The 19,628-nt window shown below is 56.7% G+C and overlaps 2 protein-coding genes across 7 annotated transcripts in view; one reads left to right on the top strand and one right to left on the bottom strand.

Annotated features, from left to right (window-relative positions):
* GATD1 (glutamine amidotransferase like class 1 domain containing 1) overlaps positions 1-14,138 on the top strand; it is a 15,926-nt gene extending 1,788 nt beyond the window's left edge. Inside the window, exons 2-8 of one of the 6 annotated variants that reach the window (XR_005196755.1) lie at positions 1,302-1,378; positions 1,961-2,066; positions 2,376-2,483; positions 3,287-3,381; positions 4,236-4,329; positions 4,549-5,335; positions 14,127-14,138. Coding sequence is in view for 5 of the 6 variants with exons in the window: in XM_017507851.2 (XP_017363340.1) it covers positions 1,302-1,378; positions 1,961-2,066; positions 2,376-2,483; positions 3,287-3,381; positions 4,236-4,329; positions 4,549-4,664 (596 nt within the window). In the remaining variant the exon portion in view is untranslated. Of the gene's footprint in view, positions 1-1,301; positions 1,379-1,960; positions 2,067-2,375; positions 2,484-3,286; positions 3,382-4,235; positions 4,330-4,548; positions 6,154-13,898; positions 13,919-14,126 lie in introns of those variants that run through there. The other 5 variants (XM_017507851.2, XM_017507850.2, XM_017507849.2 and 2 more) reach the window with 5 other exon arrangements.
* TALDO1 (transaldolase 1) overlaps positions 11,376-19,628 on the bottom strand; it is an 8,933-nt gene continuing 680 nt past the window's right edge. Inside the window, exons 2-7 of the mRNA XM_017507697.2 lie at positions 17,119-17,226; positions 15,508-15,639; positions 12,815-12,990; positions 12,390-12,587; positions 11,957-12,102; positions 11,376-11,588 (exon numbers count right to left, since the gene is read on the bottom strand). Coding sequence (XP_017363186.2) covers positions 11,556-11,588; positions 11,957-12,102; positions 12,390-12,587; positions 12,815-12,990; positions 15,508-15,639; positions 17,119-17,226 — 793 coding nt within the window. The 3' untranslated portion in view covers positions 11,376-11,555. The remainder of the gene's footprint in view (positions 11,589-11,956; positions 12,103-12,389; positions 12,588-12,814; positions 12,991-15,507; positions 15,640-17,118; positions 17,227-19,628) is intronic.

Below are 19,628 nucleotides of genomic sequence, written 5' to 3' on the forward strand. Positions count from 1 at the left end.
AAAAAAAAAAAAAAAAAAAAAAAATGAAGATTAAAATGAAGTTGAAAGATTGGGGCCCAGAATTAAACGTAGAAAGATGCAGCTCATGCTACTTTGGAATAAACGTGTATGTGCTTTTGGGCTGCCAGGGTGCGCAGGGCTGTGTCCTTCCCCTGGTCGGACAGCAGCCCCTGGAGCCTTCTGGATTGGGTGTGGTGTGTTGTTTTCTTATTTTAAGCTTTTTGTTTTGAGAGATGGGGTTTTCACATGTTGGCCAGGATGGTCTCGATCTCCTGACCACGTGATCCGCCGAACTCGGCCTCCCAAAGTGTTGGGGCTACAGGCCTGAGCCACCGCGCCCAGCCTTGGATTTCTTTTTTAAAAGTTCTTTGAGGAGCAAGAGGAGGCTGCGGAAAAGCTGCGGGGAGGGGCAGAATCCCAGAACCCTTGTGAGGAATGGGGCCCTGAGTTTTCTCCCTGGAGGGGGTGAGGAGGGGTCACAGCACTTCTGCATACTCCATGGTGTCAGTGGGCCTCAGTCCGGGTGGGGGTCAGTGAGGGGAGGAGCTGAACTCTGTGACCCTCGTACCCTGGTTTGTCTCCCAGAAAGGCCTCTTGTGGCTCCATTAGCACCGGGACGAGGCTGGGCTTTGGGAGTGGCATGGACAGTTGAGGTGGTTCCATCCTGTCCCTGCTTCTGGCTGGGGGCTGGAGGTGACCGCGCCAGCCTGGGGAAGAGCTTGCCATGGGGGATGCAGGCCCCTGGGTCTGGCAGACCTGGGTGTGCCCCCCTGACTCACGTCTTCCCAGCTTCCTCTTCCTGGACATGCGTGGGTGGCTGGCCCTACCTCAGGGCTTCCAGTAGTGGGCCCTCGGTGTAGGGGAGTGGGCTGCTGGGGTCAGGCGAGGCCATAGGGGTGGAGCAGGATGGAGCTCGGGGTGGCGTTGGGGGCAGTGCCCATGTCCTGCTGTGGGACCACTCTGAATACCCTGGTGTCTGGGTGGCCCCCCGAGGTGAAGTCTGGGGTCAGGCAAGGCCATGGGGGTGTCTGGGTAGCCCCCCGAGGTGAGGTCTGGGGTCAGGCGAGGCCATGGGGGTGTCTGGGTGGCCTCCCGAGGTGAAGTCTGGGGTCAGGCGAGGCCATGGGGGTGTCTGGGTTGCCCCCTGAGGTGAGGTCTGGGGTCAGGTGAGGCCGTGGGGGTGTCTGGGTGGCCCCCTGAGGCGGGGTCTGGGGTCATGCGAGGCCATGGAGGTGTCTGGGTGGCCCCCGAGGCAGGCGGGCTGGTCCTGTCGAGCCTGCACCCACTGGGACCCTCTGCAGGTGTGTCGGCCCAGTCCTTCCTCCACTGCTTCACGATGGCCAGCACCGCCTTCAACCTGCAGGTGGCCACCCCTGGGGTAAGTCCAGCCACTCCTTCCCCACTGGACACTTGGGGTCTGGCCCCACCTCTCTGGGGCAAGGTCAGGAGCATCGCTGCCTGGGAGACGTGGGGAGCCCCTGCAGTTGGCGGAGGGGTGAAGGGTCTGTAAACAAACCCTGGTGGCATCCTGAGTCTGGGTCCCCACTTCCTGGGCTCTGACCCCCCCGTGATGAGGCAGACCCTTTCGTCCCGGATCTGTGCTTCTGCGCATGTGTGAACAGGAGACCAAGGTGCAGCCCTGGTGCGAGGGACCTGCACAGATCTTACCGTGGGAGGAGTTCTCCACCCTCTGATCGTGGGGGCCGGGGGATGGCAGATGTAGATAAATCACGGCAAGGATGTGCTACGTATTCGCCACTGCAGGCTTTTATTTGTAAACAGTATGGGTGTGTTTGCTGGGAAACAGACCACTGAGGCCGCTCCTGGGACGGGCTCCCCAGCCTGGAAGACCAGTGGAGGAGGCTGCGTGGTCGGTGCCCGTCAGCATTTTCACACTCCCTCTGAGCCGACAGAGAGAACCCGGGTGCTGACCCTTGGCCCCTGGGCTCTGCTACTCCAGGGGAAAGCCATGGACTTTGTTGATGTGACCGAGAGCAACGCACGCTGGGTGCAGGACTTCCGCCTCAAGGCCTATGCCAGCCCCGCCAAGCTTGAATCCATTGACGGTAGGCTCAGGACTCACTCCCTGGGAGGGGTGCCTGGGACCTTGGAAGGTCAAGGGTTCCAGATACATTTTGGGTCTTAGTGACTCCCCAGCTCGCCCCCTGAAGCCCTGTGACCATCTAGGGCAGCCTCCAGACGCACGTCCTGGGGGAGGAGAGCTGGTAGGCGTGTGGAGACGGGAAAGTCAGGGTGGCCCTTGGGAGCTGTAGCCGGTGGAGGAAAAGGGACAGGTGATGTCATCAGGCCGGCTGGTCCTGCAGGGGGCCTCACTTTAATTGACGTGTGGCCACCTGGCCTGTGGTCTCCTCCAGGTGCCCGCTACCATGCCCTCCTGATCCCCAGCTGTCCTGGGGCCCTGACCGACCTGGCCAGCAGTGGCTCCCTGGCCCGTATCCTGCAGCACTTCCGGTCAGAGAGAAGTAGGTGACGCTGGGGCGCGGGGTAGGGGTCGGATGTGCAGCTCACAAGAAGTGGGTCTCCCACCAGCAGGAGAGGTGGGAAGACGCCCAGGTCGGGGTTTCTGGGCCTCTGGTCAGTGGCCGTTGCAGTGGCTGTGGGTGGGAGGTAGTGACACGTACTTGTCCTCTTCTGGTGACTGGGTGGGCTCCCGCGGGTGGGTGGCCGTGCCCTCCTGGGCCCCTCATGAGCAAGGCAGGATACCAGCCTGGTTCTTTCCGGAAAAGCCTGGCATCCAGGGCTGGGCCTGGGGCTTGAGGCCGGCAGGGGTGTGGGCAGGAAGTCCATGGCAACCTGGCGGCTGCCCCGGCTCACTGTTGGCTGTGATGAGTGTGTCCACTGGCTGGGTGGACAGGCCAGCGCTCTCTACAGCTCCTTTTGTATACAGCTCCCTGGGAGCCAGGCCGCTGTCCTCAGCGTGGCCTGGACAGGCAGTGATTGTTTGTGGCCACCTCAGCCGTGGGAACGCACCCGGCCTTTCAGGTGGAGCCAGGGTGACCCCACTGCAGGGTACGGGCACTGCCCGAGGCTTACCTCCCACCCGCGCAGGGCATCCTCTCTAGCCGGGAGGGACCTTTCCCACTGCGCCTGCCACTGCGTGGAGCAGCTGGGCTCTGTGCCCTGGGGTTGCCAGGCAGTGTCCTGGGTTTGGTGAACAGACCTGGGAGGAGGGGCCCGGGCAGGCGGCACAGGCCTGGGGGAGCCACAAGCAGTGGCATCGGGAAGCGGGCGGCCGGGGCCCCAGAGTGCCATGTGCTGCTTCCAGAGCCCATCTGTGCTGTCGGCCACGGTGTCGCTGCTCTGTGCTGTGCCACCAACGAGGACAGATCCTGGGTGTTCCACGGCTACAGCCTGACAGGGGTGAGTGCCCGGAGGACAGAGGCCCCCCCCGTGCTCCCCCCCGTGCTCACCCCCCCGTGCTCCCCCCTCCGTCCTCCCCTGTGACAGCCAGGGACGAGGACAGAGACTCCAGAACGCCTCGCCCCTAGTCTTGGCCTGGGGCCTGCTGGAAGCTCAGGCCCCCTCACCAGGGGACGTGGGGAGGGAGGGGCAGCAGACCTGCGCTTGCGTCCGGAGGGGCTGAGAGCCTCGTGGGGCTGTCCTCGGAGACGGCCTGTGCCCATCTGAGGCCCAGAAGCTATGAATTGGGCTCTGTGGACTCTGGGTGCTGGGCTGTGGGAGCAGCACAGGCCCTGGGGCAGGGAGAGGAGGCTGCTGTGCAGACATGGGTTTCACTGGAGGTGAAATGGCCCTGGCCCCAGCTGTCACTTTCCCTCTCAGGGGGCCCTCCTCAGTGGGTGCTCAGTGCTGCCCTCTGAGGGGCAACACCACCCCAGTCTCAGGTTACAGGTGGGCACGACCCCTCACATGAGTGGTTAGGGTCACGTCTGCCCAGGGTGACTGCTCAGCTGTCTGCCCACCACGGGGCTCTCCCTCGAAGCCCTTGTCATTCCAGTCACCTGTGTGCTCCAATGCTAGGGAGCTGGGCCCTCCTTCTGTAGTGGCCTTGTCGCTCCCAGGGACACCCCACGGGAAGATAGCTGGCCTTGGTTGTCTCTCCGGCCCCCAGCCTCAGCAGCCGTCCCTGTCACGAGCAGTGACACCCCCAGTCCCACTTGGTTGGGTGAGGCTCCCTGCCCTGGTTTGACCTTCCTGTCCCCTGGAGTGGGCCTGGGCCTGGGCCCGGCTCAGGAGCCCCACCCCCCTCCCCGCAGCCCTCCGTGTGTGAGCTCGTCAGGGCCCCCGGCTTCGCCCGCCTACCGCTGGTGGTGGAGGACTTTGTGAAGGATTCTGGCGCCAGCTTCAGTGGTGAGCCCTGAGAGCGCCCTCTGTGCTTACAGAAGTTGGGGGGCTTGCCTGCTTCAGCTTGGGGGAGGAGCCTGCTGGGCCCTGGGTTCTGTAGACCCCTGCGACACTGACTTAGACCCAGACAGGCTGACCTGCTGACCCTGGGGGCCCGCCTGAGCTCGGGCTTCCCGGTGGGTGAGGTGGACATTGCCTGAGGCTGGTGCCCTTGGTCCTCCGCAGCAAGCGAGCCTGACGCCGTGCACATCGTGCTGGACCGCCACCTGGTCACAGGCCAGAATGCCAACTCCACTGTCCCAGCCGTGCAGAACCTGCTCTTCCTCTGTGGCAGCCGGTGAGGGTACCAGGGTGGGTACATTCCTGCCACATCTGCAGAGCTGCACCAGGTGCGGGTGCCAAGCCTTGACCACACATCTGTCCTGCAGGAAATGAACCTGCTGGGTAGATGCACCCCCTGAGACAGCCCACGTGTCTCCAGAGGCAGGCAGCCCGGTCTCGGGCCTCCGGGGACCCCGCCTCATCCCTCCTGACAAGGAACATGGATGGCGGCCCCAGATGGCCACCCGGTCTCGCCTTAATGGGACTGTTGGAGGCCTCCTGGAATCAGCTCTGAGCGGGTGTCAGTCTCCTGGAGGCCCCAACCCCCCAGCCCCCTGCATGTTCTCCAGTAGGAGGCAGAGAAAAGACCCCAGATGCCCAGAAGGCTGTGGTAGCTGCCAGGTGGTTCTCGGGAATGCCAAGCCGGGTGTTCCAGGGAGGACTGGTTGCCAAGTACGGTCACTGCTGACAGAGTCAGCTCCGGGGTCCTCTGTGGGGGCTGGCCCTGTTGTGGCCGTGGGTGGGGGCCTTGAGGGGAGGGAGCCGGCGAGAGGTGGCCCAGAACTTCCTCTGGCCACAGGTGAAGGAATTTTTTTGGGAGCAGCAGCCTCCTGCCCCGAGACTGACCGGAAATGGCAGCACTTGCCTGTTGGAGAAATTTTCCTGGCCCGTCTTTTAAAATGTGAGCACTGTGGTGAAGCCCCGTCCTGTCTGAGCATCGAGACTTCCTTAGCTGAGACCATGACACCGCGCAGTTCTCACAGAGGAAAGTGCTGTTCCCGGTGGCCCTGCACAGAGCGGCCTTGGGTGCAGCTGCTGTCAAGAGCAGACAGTGTTCCGGCCTGCTGGGCACCTGGCCTGGGCCGTGTGCCTCCAGCGCGCTGCCCGCTGGCCCCAGCGCAGGGCCTCCAGGAGCGGCCTAGACCCTCTTACCCAGAGTTCTGCAGTTTGAGCCTTCCTCCAGCCCGCCTTCCCCTCAGCCACAGTCGCCCCCAAGCACCAGGGTGGCTCCTGGTGCCAGCGACCTGCCAGGAGGCCCCTTGTGATTATAAACCCATTTAGTAGGGCGGGTGTGGTGATGGGCGCCTGTCATCCCAGCCACCTGGGAGGCTGAGACACGAGAATTGCTTGAACCTGGGAGGCAGAGGTTGCCGTGAGCCGAGATCATGCCATTGTACTCCAGCCTGGGCAACAAGAGCGAAACTAATCTCAAAAATAAAAAATAAAACCGTTAATAAGGAGAATTCAGAGAAAAGTGGAAGGAGGCGCTGCAGCCACGTCCCTGCCCTGAGGCTGCGTTTCTCCAGCGCCTCCGGGATTACTTGGGATGCCCACGTGGCACTGGCCGCAGGGCTCTGTCCGGGGTCCGCCCTAACCCCCGTGTGGTGATGGACATCTCTCGACAAGTATTTATTTTTATTTTTAAAATTTTTTGAGATGGAGTTTCCCTCTTGTTGCCCAGGTGGCGTGCAGTGGCGCAATCTCGGCTCACCGCAGCCTCCACCTCCCAGGTTCAAGCAAGTCTGCCTCAGCCTCTGGAGTAGCTGGGATTACAGGCGTGTGCCGCCATGCCCAGCTAATTTTTGTATTTTTTATTATTTTTTGAGACAGAGTCTTCCTCTGTTGCCCAGTTGGGAGTGCCTCAGCCTTGGCTGCCCGCGTAGCTGGGATTACAGGCCCAGCTAATTTTTCTCTAATTTTTAGTAGAGATCGGGTTTCACCATGTTGGCCAGGCTGGTCTTTAACTTTTAACCTCAAGTGATATTCCTGCCTCGGCCTCCCAAAGTGCTGGGACTACAGGGGCCTGCCATCGTGCCCGGCCTCATGTTTGTATTTTTAGTAGATGGGGTTTCACCTTGTTGACCAGGCTGGTCTTGAACTCCTGACTTCAGGTGATCACGTGCCTTGGCCTCCAGAGTGCTGGGATTACAGGCGTGAGCCACCGCGGCTGGCCAGCAAGTACTTTTTTAAAGAAAACTTAAAGGGCGGGTGTGGTGGCTCACGCCTGTAATCCCAGCACTTTGGAGGGCCGAGGTGCGTGGATCATGGCAGGAGATCGAGACCATCGAGGCCAACATGATGAAACCCCGTCTCTACTAAAAGACAAAAAGTTAGCTGGGTGTGGTGGCGGGCGCCTGTAATCCCACCTGCTCGGGAGGCTGAGGCAGAATTGCTTGAACCCCAGAGGCGGAGGTTGCAGTGAGCCGAGATCGCGCCATTGCACTCCAGCCTGGCGACAGAGCAAGACTGCATCTCAGAAAAAGAAAATTCAAGATGCTGCGTAATGTCTTAGTCCATTTGGGCTCCTGTATGAAAAGACTAAACCTACTGGCTTGTAAACAAATCGGTTTCAGGTTTGGAAGCTGGAAGCCCAAGATGGAAGAGCCTCTTTTGTGAGGGTGAGGCTCTGCCCTGTGACCCGATGACCTCCCGCATGCCCCACCTGCTGCCATCCCCTGGCAGGTGAGGGCTGAAGCGGGTGGGTTTTGTGGGGGACGTCTTCAGGCCACAGCAGGTAGATGAAGAGCGGTGAGCCATGCTGAGCCCCTCTGGTCAGCCAGATCTGACTGAGCCCAGCACTGAAGGTCAAGGGAGTTGTGGCTTTGGGGATGTGAAGTAGGTTGTCATGAGGGGCCCCACAGACCTGTCCCCAGGTGAGCCGCCCACGGGCCTCTTCATCATACCTCAGCTGCATGCCAGGCCTTTGGCGTGGAGAGCCTCCCTGCTGTGCCCAGTTCTCTCTGCCAGGGCAGGGCTTGGGGCAGCACCGGGCTGGGGCAGAGGAGGAAAGCAAGGGGACAGCCTCCGGAAGAGCAGCGGAGGGTGGGTGAGGATGTCCCCACATACCCAGTGTGTGTTCACTTGCCCAGAGAAATAAACCATGCAGCTCCATACACATGGTACCCGGGTGCATGTGGCAGAGCTGCTCATGATAACGGATGAGTTGTTTTCACGCAGTGGGTGATCAATATGTCTGATGATTATTGGTACCTGTTAGTAAGGCTTATGTAGCCATGTGCTGGATTGTTTGGCTACGTGGTCTTGCTGTGTTGCCGTGGCCGGACTGCAGTGACTTGTTACTGCTCTCGGCGGCCTTGAACCGGCCTCAAGTGATCTCCCACCTCAGCCTCCCCAGTAGACGACGTGGGGACACGCGCCGTGGCCAGCTGGGGGTGAAGCTCTTTTACGTTCTGTGATACGGGTGGACCTGGAAGAAACGCTGAGTGAGAGAAACCCGTCTCTGAAGGCCTGTGCCCTGTGAGCCCATTTTTTGTGAAATGTCCGGAAAATGTACGTCAGAAAGTAGATTGGTTGAGGGTGGGAATGGGGACAAGGTATGAGATTTATTTTGGGGTGATGGTTTCACAGTTCTGAGTGCTAAGATGGCTGAATGTTTGCAAATGGCGTTCACAGTTGCATGCAGAGCGGGGCCTCCAACCGCAGGGCTGCATTCTGCCGGGTCTCCTGGGAGGTGCTGGTGTGGGAGCCGTGAGACCTGATGCCCTCTTAGGACTTGTCCTGTTGACCGGCTCAGAGGCAGAAGCCCAGGCCACTGTGGGAAGCCTACGGGTACGAGGGACTCCTCAGCAGTGGGGAGGGCGCTGCCCCTCAGCTCTCCACCCCAGGAGGAGCCCTGCACGGTTCTTGACCAAGGGACACTGGCAGCCCAGCTGCCTCCCTGGCCTGCCACCCTGCCTCAGGGTTGTCCCCTCAGCACCCTGGATGGGCCGGGCATGCTCAGGCCGGAACTGAGGAGGGGTGGCCAGGTGCCGGGGTCCAAGCGTAGCTTGTAGGTTCAGGGTGAGAAGCTCTGCTGTCCCTGCCCTTGGAGGGCTGGGGCAGGTCCAGAAGCTGCTCCAGACCCTAGCAAGTAGGGGCTCAAGGGACCTTCATTTTGCAGTTCCTGGCATCCCTAGAGCCAGGCAGGACCAACCTGTGACCTGGTGGCAGCTTCCAGGGAGGGGAAGAAGGGGGTGCCCCAGAGCCATGGGAGTCCCCTGCTGACCCCTGGGTGGGGCCCAGGGCAGTCCCTGCATCACTGGCTAGACTGGCCTTTCATGTCCACAGCTGGGAAGCCAGACGTGCGTCCAGGAGCCCCCCTTGCCTTGTTCTCCCTGCTGCCTGACCAGGACTGGGTGTGGCAATCACCCTGTGAGTGCTGTCGGAACCGAGGGACCACCCCATAGACCACCCATGACTGCCCTCACAAGCCCTTCCTAGCGCAGCCCATTGCATTAAAACTCAGTTTATGAACTATTTGCAGGCCTGAGCGTGCTGTGCTGGGTTTCAGGTTTGGGCTAGGATTAGTAAAGGTGGCCAGGTGCGGTGGCTCACACCTGTAATCCCTGCACTTTAGGACGCTGCAGCAGGAGGATCACATGAGCCCAGCACTTTGAGACCAGTCTAGGCAATGTGGTAATAAATAAATATCTCTGTAATAAATAAAAAATTAGCCACACGTGGTGGTGCACGCCGCTAGTCCCAGCTACAGGCAGGAGGGTCACTTGAGCCTGGGAGGTCGAGGCTACGGTGAGCCAAGATCCCACCACTGCACTGAGGCCCCATGTTGAAAAACGGGGAGAGGCCAGGTGTGGTGGCTCCCGCCTGTCATCCCACACTTTGGGAGGATGAGGTGGGTGGATCACCTGAGGTCAGGAGTTCGTGACCAGCCTGGCCAACATGGTGAAACCCCACCTCTACTAAAATACAAAAAATTAGCCGGATGTGGTGGTGGGTGCCTGTAGTCCCAGCTACTCGGGAGGCGGAGGCAGGAGAATCGCTTGAACCCGGGAGGCGGAGGTTGTGAGCCAAGATGGCGCCACTGCACTCCAGCCTGGACAAGAGGAGACTCTGTCTCAAAAAAACAAAAAAAAAATGGGGAGAGAGCCAGATGCAGTGGCTCAGGCCTGTAATCCCAGCACTTTGGGAGGTCAAAGCAGACGGATCACTTGAGGTCAGGAGTTTGACACCAGCCTGGCCAACATGGTGAACAGTATAAACATGAGCCAGGTGTTGTGCCTGCCTGTAGTCCCAGCTACGCAGGAGGCGGAGGCAGGAGAATCGCTTGAACCCGGGAGGCGGAGGTTGCAGTGGGCCGAGATCACAGCACTGCACTCCAGCCTGGGCAGTAAGAGTGAAGCTCCATCTGAAAACAAAATGGGATGGGGGGCTTCAAAGCCCGCGGCTGGTGCATGTCGTGCTGCCCCTACGAGGTGATGCCATGACCCCATGCAGGAACCTGGCATCCCTTGCAAGGTGTCAGCCACAACAGGACAAGGGGGGCAGGGCGGGGCAGCCTTGACAGGGAACAGGAGGCCCAGACCCTCAAAAGCAGGAGGGAGGGTCTGGCTGGGACTGCTCCTCTGGCAGGCGTCCACACGTGCCCATGCTTGGAGGCCTGAAACTGCATCAGCGTTCATCTGTGACCCACTTGGGACAGCACCCTGGGAGCCCCTGGCATCATAACCCTACCCTTTGCCCAGTGTAGGGCTGAGGGCTCCACAGGGTCGTGGGGTGAGCCTTATGCTGTGCTGAGGTGCAGGATCCGGGAAATAAAGAGACAGGACACAGAAGTACAAGGAAAACGCAGCTGGGCTTGGGGCCACGCCACCTATGAGCGGAGTTAGGCGAGGCCCCCAATGTCCAGAAGCGTATTTATTGTGTATAGGTTAGGGGGCAGGGCAGTGAGTGAAGTCATCTTTAAGGACAGTGATAGGGTTGTGAGCAATAAAACATGGGGTCCACCCCCATTAGGTCACCTAGGCCAGGAGGTGGACAGTGCACAGCAAGGGGCCCGTTCCCACGGAGGCAAGGGCCGTGTGCAGTGAGGGGTCCACCCCCCATTAGGTCACCGAGGCTTGAAGGTGGGCCGTGCGCAGTGAAGAGGGTGCAGTGTGTGATACTTCTATCTATGGGAAAACTACTTCTAAGAAGGTTTATAGGAGGATGCTTTAAGTCACACAGCAGTGACAGAGCTGTCAGGGTTACCGCCACCTTCTGGCAGTTTCCAATGGGTTCTATGGGAAGATGCTTTTCAAGCAGCACAGTAGCAAGAGCTGATAAAGTTCACAGTCACCAAGGTGGATTGCCGGTCCGAGGGCACCTTCCACAAGAACTGGAGCAAGGTCCTACAGCTCCTTTATCAGGAGGAGTGGCTCTTGCCCCAAGCCTGCCATACAGCGGGGATCTTTACGATACTGAACGCTGCCGCCTGGGCCGTGGATTCTTGTCCTGGTATAACTGTTTTCCCTTAATTCATGCTCTGCACTGTGTCTGCTCTAGGCATTCCTCCGATTATGAGCTAAGATATAATTATAGGTATATATGTAGGGAGATATTCTTTAGGCACTCATACTATCAACTATTATATGATTATATAGAGAGGATTATATAAAGCGATTCTATAAAAGGAAACAGCTGAGTAGTAACACTATAAAGTGAGATATTCCTCAAGCCCATTCCTCGTGCCTATATGGGGGGTTACCCACCCCCAGCTCCACCAATGCACCCTACAGGTCTGAGGGCTCAGGCAGGTCCTCACCGAGGAAGGGACCACCATCAAAAGGCAGCCCAGCAACAACCCCGACGTGGGCTCCCAGGTAGTGGCACAGGCGGTTGTGTCTGGGGTACCCTGACCCTGACCCTGACCATCTCTGAATCCTGGCCTACGTTACGGCCCATCACAGCTGGGCAGGTGATGTTTAGGGGCCAAAGGGGACGGAGACGGTGAATGAAACAGCACAGGAAAAATGACTGCTTTAATGTATTAGGCAAAATTTTACATAAAATCAGAAATCTATGATCTGTCCCTGATCCAATCGGTAAAAAATGCAAGATTCACCACAAGCCATGTGCAGTCAGGCCCCAGCTGGCCAGCGGTGCAGACCTGGAGTCCGGCCGCAGGTGCTGTGCTACTTTCCATTCTCTGCATTGAACATCTGTTCCTAGGAACAAGCACAGCATGACGGGCACGGTTGGCCTCACCACCCCTGCCATCTGCACCGTGAAGCCCCACAACACCACTTGGAAGGAGGGAGGCCCTTGTGGGGTCTGCAGTCTGAATGGGGGCCAGGGCCACAGGGTGGCCAACACCATAGTCAGGCACCACACAGGCCAGAGAGGAGCCAGGACCCACCAAGGGGAACCCTCCTCCCTGGATGGCCTCAGCAGACCCCTCTTGCTGGGCAGCCCGTTAATGAGACCTGGGGTCTCACTGAAGTTTTGACTCTGCCCAGCTTTAACACCCATGCCCAGGCCTGGACTCTGATGGGGCTCAGCGTTATGTCTGTGGCTGCCCACACACAACACTCACTGTCAGCATCCGCTCCAGCTTCACTGCGTCAGCAGCAAACTTGCGGATCCCGTCCGAGAGCTTCTCCACGGCCATCTGGTCCTCATTGTGCAGCCAGCGGAAAGACTTCTCATCCAGGTGGATCTTTTCCAGGTCACTGGCTTGGGCTGGGGGGACAAGAACCAGCTGTCCCTCCCCACCTTGGCCCCTTGGGCTCAGGGCTGTCCCTGAGCTTGCTGCCCAGCATCTCCCAGCAGGGCCAGCCCTCACCCCCAGCCAGGCTCACACTGGAAGTGGGGTTCAGCCCACTGTACCTCAGCTGAGGACTTGAGTAAGATGTGTTAGGGAATCCAAGCCCTCTACTGAGGTTCACTTCACCCTCATGTCTCCTGAGCTGTCCTTGCCCCAAGGTGGGAAGCTTCCCCCACATGACCACAGGGCAGAGGGGCCTCACCCGCCTTGGCTGAGAGCACAGGCGCCAGCTTGGTGTTGTCCTTGAGCAGCTCTCCCAGGAGCTTGGGTGAGATGGTGAGGAAGTCACAGCCGGCCAGCGCTTTGATCTCGCCCGTGTTGCGGAAGGAGGCGCCCATGACAATGGTTTTGTAGCCAAACTTCTTGTAGTAGTTGTAGATTTTAGTGACACTCTTCACCCCTGCAAGGAGACCAGGCTGTGTCCAGGAAAGCGTCTGCAGAGGTACCACCCCGCCTGCCCTCCCAGTGCCTGCCAACTGCACTACCTTGAGCCGCCATCCCTGCCTGCCCCACGCCGACCTGTGCACCTCACTGCTTGTTGACGCACCAGCTCCATCTCAGGCTCTTCCCGCCTGAGGTGTGGCTGAGGCTTCTCCCCTTACCCCATTACCTCAGGGGGACCCTCACCAGGGTCTTCCAGGGGCTCGTACGATTTCTTGTCGGTGTTTGCCACATGCCAGTCAAGGATGCGCCCAACAAATGGGGAGATGAGGGTCACACCCGCCTCGGCACAGGCCACAGCCTGGGCGAAGGAGAAGAGCAGCGTCATGTTGCAGTGGATGCCGTGCTGCTCCTCGAGCTCCCTGCGGGGCGGGGGCAGGTGAGTGCAGGCCAGGTGCCCGGCCAGGTGCCCGCCCAGAGCCACAGGCTGCCAAGGATGCTCATGGGGCCTTAAACTAAAATGGCAGGAACAGGCTCATGCCATTGTCGAGAACAAATCTGTAATACTCAAGAGGGTTCTAAATGGATAGTGGGTTATGGGTAACCTGGATGCTCTCCAACCCACATTACACAATAGACAAAGGCAAGGGAGGCCCCTGGGTGCCTCTGCTCTGGCACAAGGCCCTCACCTCATCCCAGAACTCACCAGGGCTCAGCTCCCAGGCTAGAACCACCAAGTCGGTCCTCCCACAGTCTAGTCCTCAACCTGCTCCACACTAGCCCTTCCTGGGGCCACCCTGCAGCAGGCCCGCAGTACCCTGGTTTGTGCTGAGGAGCCCCTTGGCCACACTAGGCCCCTTGCCCCAATCCCAGTGCACTTTGGACATCCTGGGGTTGATCCCCAAGGACAGGGCAGTGCCCATACTTTGCCATGTGGCTGGGGCATGGGATGAGACAGCAAGCCTCTGCTCAGGCACCTTCAGACACAAGTTCCCCTTCCCTAGGTGCCTCTGCCACATGGCCACACAGGGGTGTTCAAGTGCAGCTGCAGAGCTCACACCCGGCAGGGGGAGGGCAGATGGCACAGCGGAGCTGGGTAACAGCCTGCAGTTCCTCCACTCCTAGGCATATGTCCATGAGAAACAGTAACGTGTCCAGAGCAAAACTAGCACATCTGTATTCAGAGCAGCAATATACATCACAGTTCCCAAGGCGGAAACTGACCAGGTGTCCCTCAACAGATGAGTAACTATGGCCTATCCAGAAAATGGAGTATTTTTCAGCACATAAAAAATGAGGCGGGCACAATGGTTCATGCCTATAATCCCAGCACTTTGGGAGGCCAAGATGGGTAGGTCTCTTGAGCCCAGGGGTTCGAGACCAGCCTGTGCAACACGGTGAAATTATCCAGGAATGATGGTGCCTGCCTGTCGTCCCAGCCACTCGGGGGACTGAGGTGGAAAGATTGCTTGCGCCTGGAAGTCACGGCTGCAGTGAGCTGAGTACGTGCCACTGCACTCCAGCTCTGGTGAAAAAGTGAGATGCTATCCCAAAGCAGGCAGTGATGGCAGGTGCTGGAACATGCAAACACAGAGACGTGGCAACAGAACACCTCTTACTGATGTGGTTTGAGTGTAGCTAGCATTGGCTACTGGTGAGAACATCACGGAGGAGTTTTATTACTTTCTTTTGTACACTTTCTGTCTCTCTTCCACTATGAACATATATATATTTGTTTTCATTTTTCTGAGACAGGGTCTCTGTCACTCAGGCTAGAGTGCAGTCGTGCGATCACAGCTACTGCAGCCTTGACCTCCCAGGCTCAGCCGATCCTCCCCCTCAGCCCCTTGAGTAGCTGGAACCACAGGGCTTTGCCACCATACCTAGCTAATTAAAACCTTTGTTTTTTGAGACAGAGCTTCACTCTTGTTACCTAGGCTGGAGTGCAGTGGCGTGATCTCAGCTCACTGTAACCTCCGCCTCCTGGGTTCAAGCGAGTCTCCTGCCTCAACCTCCCGAGTAGCTGGGATTACAGGCACCTGCCACCACGCCCAGCTAATTTACTCCTGACCTCAGGCGATTGATTTACCTGCCATGGCCTCCCAAAGTGCTGGGATTACAGGCATGAGCCAATGCGCCCCACCTAATTTATTTTTTGTAGCGACAGGGTCTTTCTTGCCCAGGCTGGTCTGGAACTCCTGGGCTCAAGTGATCCTCCCACCTCAGCCTCCCAAAGTGCTGGGATTACAGGCATGAGCCACCTTGCCCAGCCAGCATATATTTTGTATAACAATGGTTTACTTTTTTTTGGAGAAGGAGTTTTGCTCTTTTTGCCCAGGCTGGAGTGCAGTGGCATGATCTTGGCTCACTGCAACCTCTGCCTCCCAGGTTCAAGCAATTCTCCTGCCTCAGCCTCCTGAGTAGCTGGAATTACAGGTGCACGCCACCACACCTGGCTAATTTTGTATTTTTAGTAGAAATAAGGTTTCATCATGTTGGCCAGGCTGGTCTCGAACTCATGACCTCAGGTGATCTTCCTGCCATGGCCCCCACAAAGTGCTGGGATGACAGGCGTGAGCCACTGCGCCCAGCTAACAATAGTTTACTTTTTAAAAAATCATGTAAATATAGGTTTTTGTTGATCAGGACAAAGGAACGAAAAAGACAGAATTTGCAGGTGTTAACCAGTGGCTGTTCTTCTCTGCTGGGTGGGTGGATGGCACCCTTCATTTCTGATCACCAGCAAGTGGGGGAGCTGGCTCTGGAGCAGAGGGCAGATCTTGGTTGACATCAGCTGGTCAAGTCCAAGCTGTGGGCTGTGCTCCCCATTCTGGCATGCCCCAGGGCTGAGAGTCAAACCTGTCTGATGCCATTTAGACCCTGCCCCAGCAGTAGAGGCAGGATCTCTGAAAGCTCCTTCCTTGTGGGGGACTACTTACTTTCCAGCCTGAATTCCCTCCCAGGTTGATGACAGCTTTATAAGAATTCTGTCCTTGCTGATCCCAGCTTCCTTATACAGCTCAATGAGGCGCCTGGCTCTAGCCACCATCGCATCTTTATCAAAGGAGAGCCTGTGGGAACAAGAACCCATCCCCTCAGATCAGGTAGGATGCCCACCACGCAGAGCAAGTTGGAGGCAGGGTGTCTGCCCAAGTCAGTTTTGAGCTGCACCATAAGCACCAACCCCCCCCACCTTCCCACCTTCCCCTCGCATGAGGCATACAGAACGGCTCTGACAGCAGCTCACACCCCGTCTCACAATCAAAGGTCCTCAGTGGGATCCCTCGGCTCTAATTTGTATTAAAAAACACAAGAGATCACGTGCTAAACAGGGAGCTCTCGGTCCTCAGTACTAACTGTGGGAGAGCTCAGAATAAACTTTCTCTGGGGCCCTTGGGACGGAGACTACGGGTGCAACAGCCCCTTGACCTCACCTCGGCATCCATGTGTGCAGTGGTGGACACCTGACCAGTCTGTCCAGTGCAGGAGTGTAGGTAACCCCCCATCTGAGCATACAGGAAGGAGAGCTAAGCAGATCCCCGGCACAATTAGTGCCTGAAAAATATCTTACTACTCAGTTATTTCCGTGTGTGTGTGTGTGTGTGTGTGTGTGTGTGTGTGTATAAAACTATATTAGTTGATAGTCGGAGGAATGCCTAGACCATGAATTAAGGAATAAGCAGCTATATATATATATAATCATATCTTGCTTATAGTCGGAGGAATGTCTAGAGCAGACGTGGCACAGAGCATGATTTAAAGGAAAAACAGTTACACCAGAACAAGAATCTATGGCCCAGGCGGTACTGCCCCTGCCTGAAAGGGCACGTGCTACGTGACAGGCTGGCCCAGGTGACAGCGCTCAGTATCGTAAAGACACCCGCTGTATGGCAGGCATGGTGCAAGAGTCACTCCTCCTCAAAGGGAGTTGCAGTACCTTGCATCGGTTCTTGTGGAAGCTGGCCTCAGGTTGGCAAGCCCTTGAGCATCCGAGACTTTAAAACCCCTCCAGTACAATCGCGCCTTGGTGGCTGTGAACGCTGTCAGCTCTGTTGCTATGTACTGACTCAAAGCATCCTCCAATAGAAATCATTGGAAGCTGACGGCAGGTGGCTGTATTCCGTCAGCTCTTCAGCTACTGTGCTGACTCAAAGCATCCACCTGTAGAATTCCTTAGAAGTAGCCTGCCGCTAGATACGAGATATCACACACTGCACCCTCTTCACTGCGCACGGCCCACCTCCTTGCCTCGGTGACCTAATGGGGGTGGACCCTTTGCTTACCGCACACGTGACTGTCTACTGTTCTTAAGATGACCTCACTCACTACCCTGCCCCCTGACCTACACCCAATAAATACGGATGCTCCTGCATGTTCAGGGCCTCGCCTGTCTCCGCTTGTAGGTGGCGTGGTCCCCCGAGCCCAGCTGTCTTTTCCAGTCCTTCGGTGTCTTGTCTCTTTACTTCTCGGATCCGGCACCTCAGCACAGCGATGGGGGACACCCCACAACCCTGTAGGGCTTGACCCTACACAGGAGCAAGCATACTTACCTTGCGTCTACTTCTGTGGATACTCGGCCTGGAATCTTCTTTAGTATTTCTGCTCCAAACAACACAAAAAGTTTATCAATAGCATTTTTAATCTGGTCCTCTTGTGACCTGAAATTCAAAGGGAAAAACATAGGTTAGAAGCTTCTGAGATTTAAGTGCAAAGAGTCTACAAAATGAATTCTATTATTTCTTTTTTTTTTTTTTGAGACGGAGTTTCGCTCTTATTACCCAGGCTGGAGTGCAATGGCGCGATCTCGGCTCACCGCAACCTCCGCCTCCTGGGTTCAGGCAATTCTCCTGCCTCAGCCTCCTGAGTAGCTGGGATTACAGGCACGCGCCACCATGCCCAGCTAATTTTTTGTAGTTTTAGTAGAGATGGGGTTTCACCATGTTGACCAGGACGGTCTCGATCTCTTGACCTCGTGATCCACCCGCCTCGGCCTCCCAAAGTGCTGGGATTACAGGCTTGAGCCACCGCGCCCGGCCGAATTCTATTATTTCTTTTTGGTCAGGCTGGTCTTGAACTCCTGACCTCAGGTGATCCGACTGCCTCAACCTCTCAAAGTGCTGGGATTACAGGAATAAGCCACCGTGCCCGGCCGAATTCTGTTATTTCGTTGCCAAATTTCTTTCCCTCCATCTTTTTTTCTGTTAAAACTTTTTTTTTCTATTGTGGTAAAATAACATATAACATAAAATTTCCATCTTAACCATTTTTCCCCGCCAAGACAAGGTCGCTCAGGCTGGAGTGCAGTGTGATTACGGCTCACTGCAGCCTTCACCTCCCAGGCTCAAGTAATCCTCCCGCCACAGCCTCCCAAGTAGCTGGGACTACAGGTACACGCCTCCATGCCCAGCTGTTCTCCAACTCCTAGGCTGAAGGGAACTTCCCATCTCGGTCTTCCAAAGCACTGGGGTTACAGGCTTGAGCCATTGCCCACAGCCCATCATTTTTACGTGTAGTGGTATTAAGCTCATTCACAATTCTGTTCAACCATCACCATCTCCAGAGCTCTCTTCATCATCCCAAACTGCATCCCTCCATCTTTTGGCATTTGCAAAATATTCTACTTTCCATCTCTTCAAAGTCACTGGACAGACACCAGGTGAAGCCCATGATGCTGTTCCAAAATGGGCCACTATCTAAGCGGCCTCATTAGCCCACTACACACAGGAAGATCTTCAGCGAGACCATCAAGGGTTAGAATTCTTGGGCCAGACCAGGTGCAGTGGCTCAAGCCTATAATCAGGCACATGCCTGTAATCCCAGCACTTTGGCAGGCCTTAAGCTCAGCAGTTTGAAACCAGGGCAACATGGCGAAATCCTGCCTCTACCACAAAATACAAAAATTAGCCAGGCGTGGTGGTATGTACCTGTAGTCCCAGCTGCTTGGGAGGCTGAGGTGGGAGGATGGCTTGAACCCAGGAGGTAGAGGCTGCAGTGAGCTGAGATTTCGACCCTGCACTCCAGCCTGGGTGACAGAGCTAGACTCTATCTCAAAAAAAAAAATTCTTGGGCCACCTGGACATGAGGGCAGAGTTCATCTGTTGATCACCCAGCCAAGCAAAGGTACCAATGTCACCCAATACCAGGAGCACCAAGGCCTTAGGCCTTGCTGATGCCACAGGGGCACAACACCCCCATGAGAGGAGGAAAAGGGAGCCAGCTTAGATAAGAGAGGGGCGGGTCAGACTCAGCATCCAGAGTGGCTGTCACCAATGGTCAGGGGAGCCACTCACCAGCCAGCTAGACCTAAGCAAAGCCAGTACCAGAGAGGGACCTGTCCTGTGTGGTGCCCAAGCTGCCTGCTCGCCACCATCTTCCAGCTGTGAATTACCTTGAAGAGAATCTAAAATGACATCTAAAATATGCAAAGCCATGGGCATGAAGAGTGGTCTACAGTTGCTTGCTTGGGTAAGGGAATGAGGACCTACTGCAAACAGGTGCCAGAGAACATTCTGGGAGTTATAAAAACCAGACTGTGATGATGCTGCATCATTGCACAAATTTACCAAAACCCATCAGGCTGTGTACTTAGTGTATTTTATATCAGATATAAAGCTATTAAAAAATTAAAAAGCCAGGTGCAGTGACTCACGTCTGTAATCCCAGCACTTTATGAGACTTGCCTGGCCAACATGGTGAAACCCCATCTCTGCTAAAAATACAAAAATTACAGTCGGGTGTGGTGGCACATGCCTGTAATCCCAGCTACTCAGGAGGCTGAAGCAGGAGAATCTCTTGAACCCAGGAGGCAGAGGTTGCAGTGAGCTGATACGCCACTGCACTCCACCCTGGGCAACAAAAGCAAAACTCCATCTCAAGAAACAAAAAAACAAACACCCCAATAATTAGCCAGGAGTAGTGGCGCACACCTGTAATCCCAGCTAACTGGGAGGCTGAGGCAGGAGAATTGCTTGAACTGGGGAGGTGGAAGCTGCAGTGAGCCAAGACTGCTCCACTACACTCTAGCCTGGATGACAAAGCAAGACTCCATCTCACAAATTAA

This window comes from Cebus imitator, unplaced genomic scaffold (assembly GCF_001604975.1).
Source record: "Cebus imitator isolate Cc_AM_T3 unplaced genomic scaffold, Cebus_imitator-1.0 Scaffold384, whole genome shotgun sequence".
Taxonomy (NCBI): domain Eukaryota; kingdom Metazoa; phylum Chordata; class Mammalia; order Primates; family Cebidae; genus Cebus; species Cebus imitator.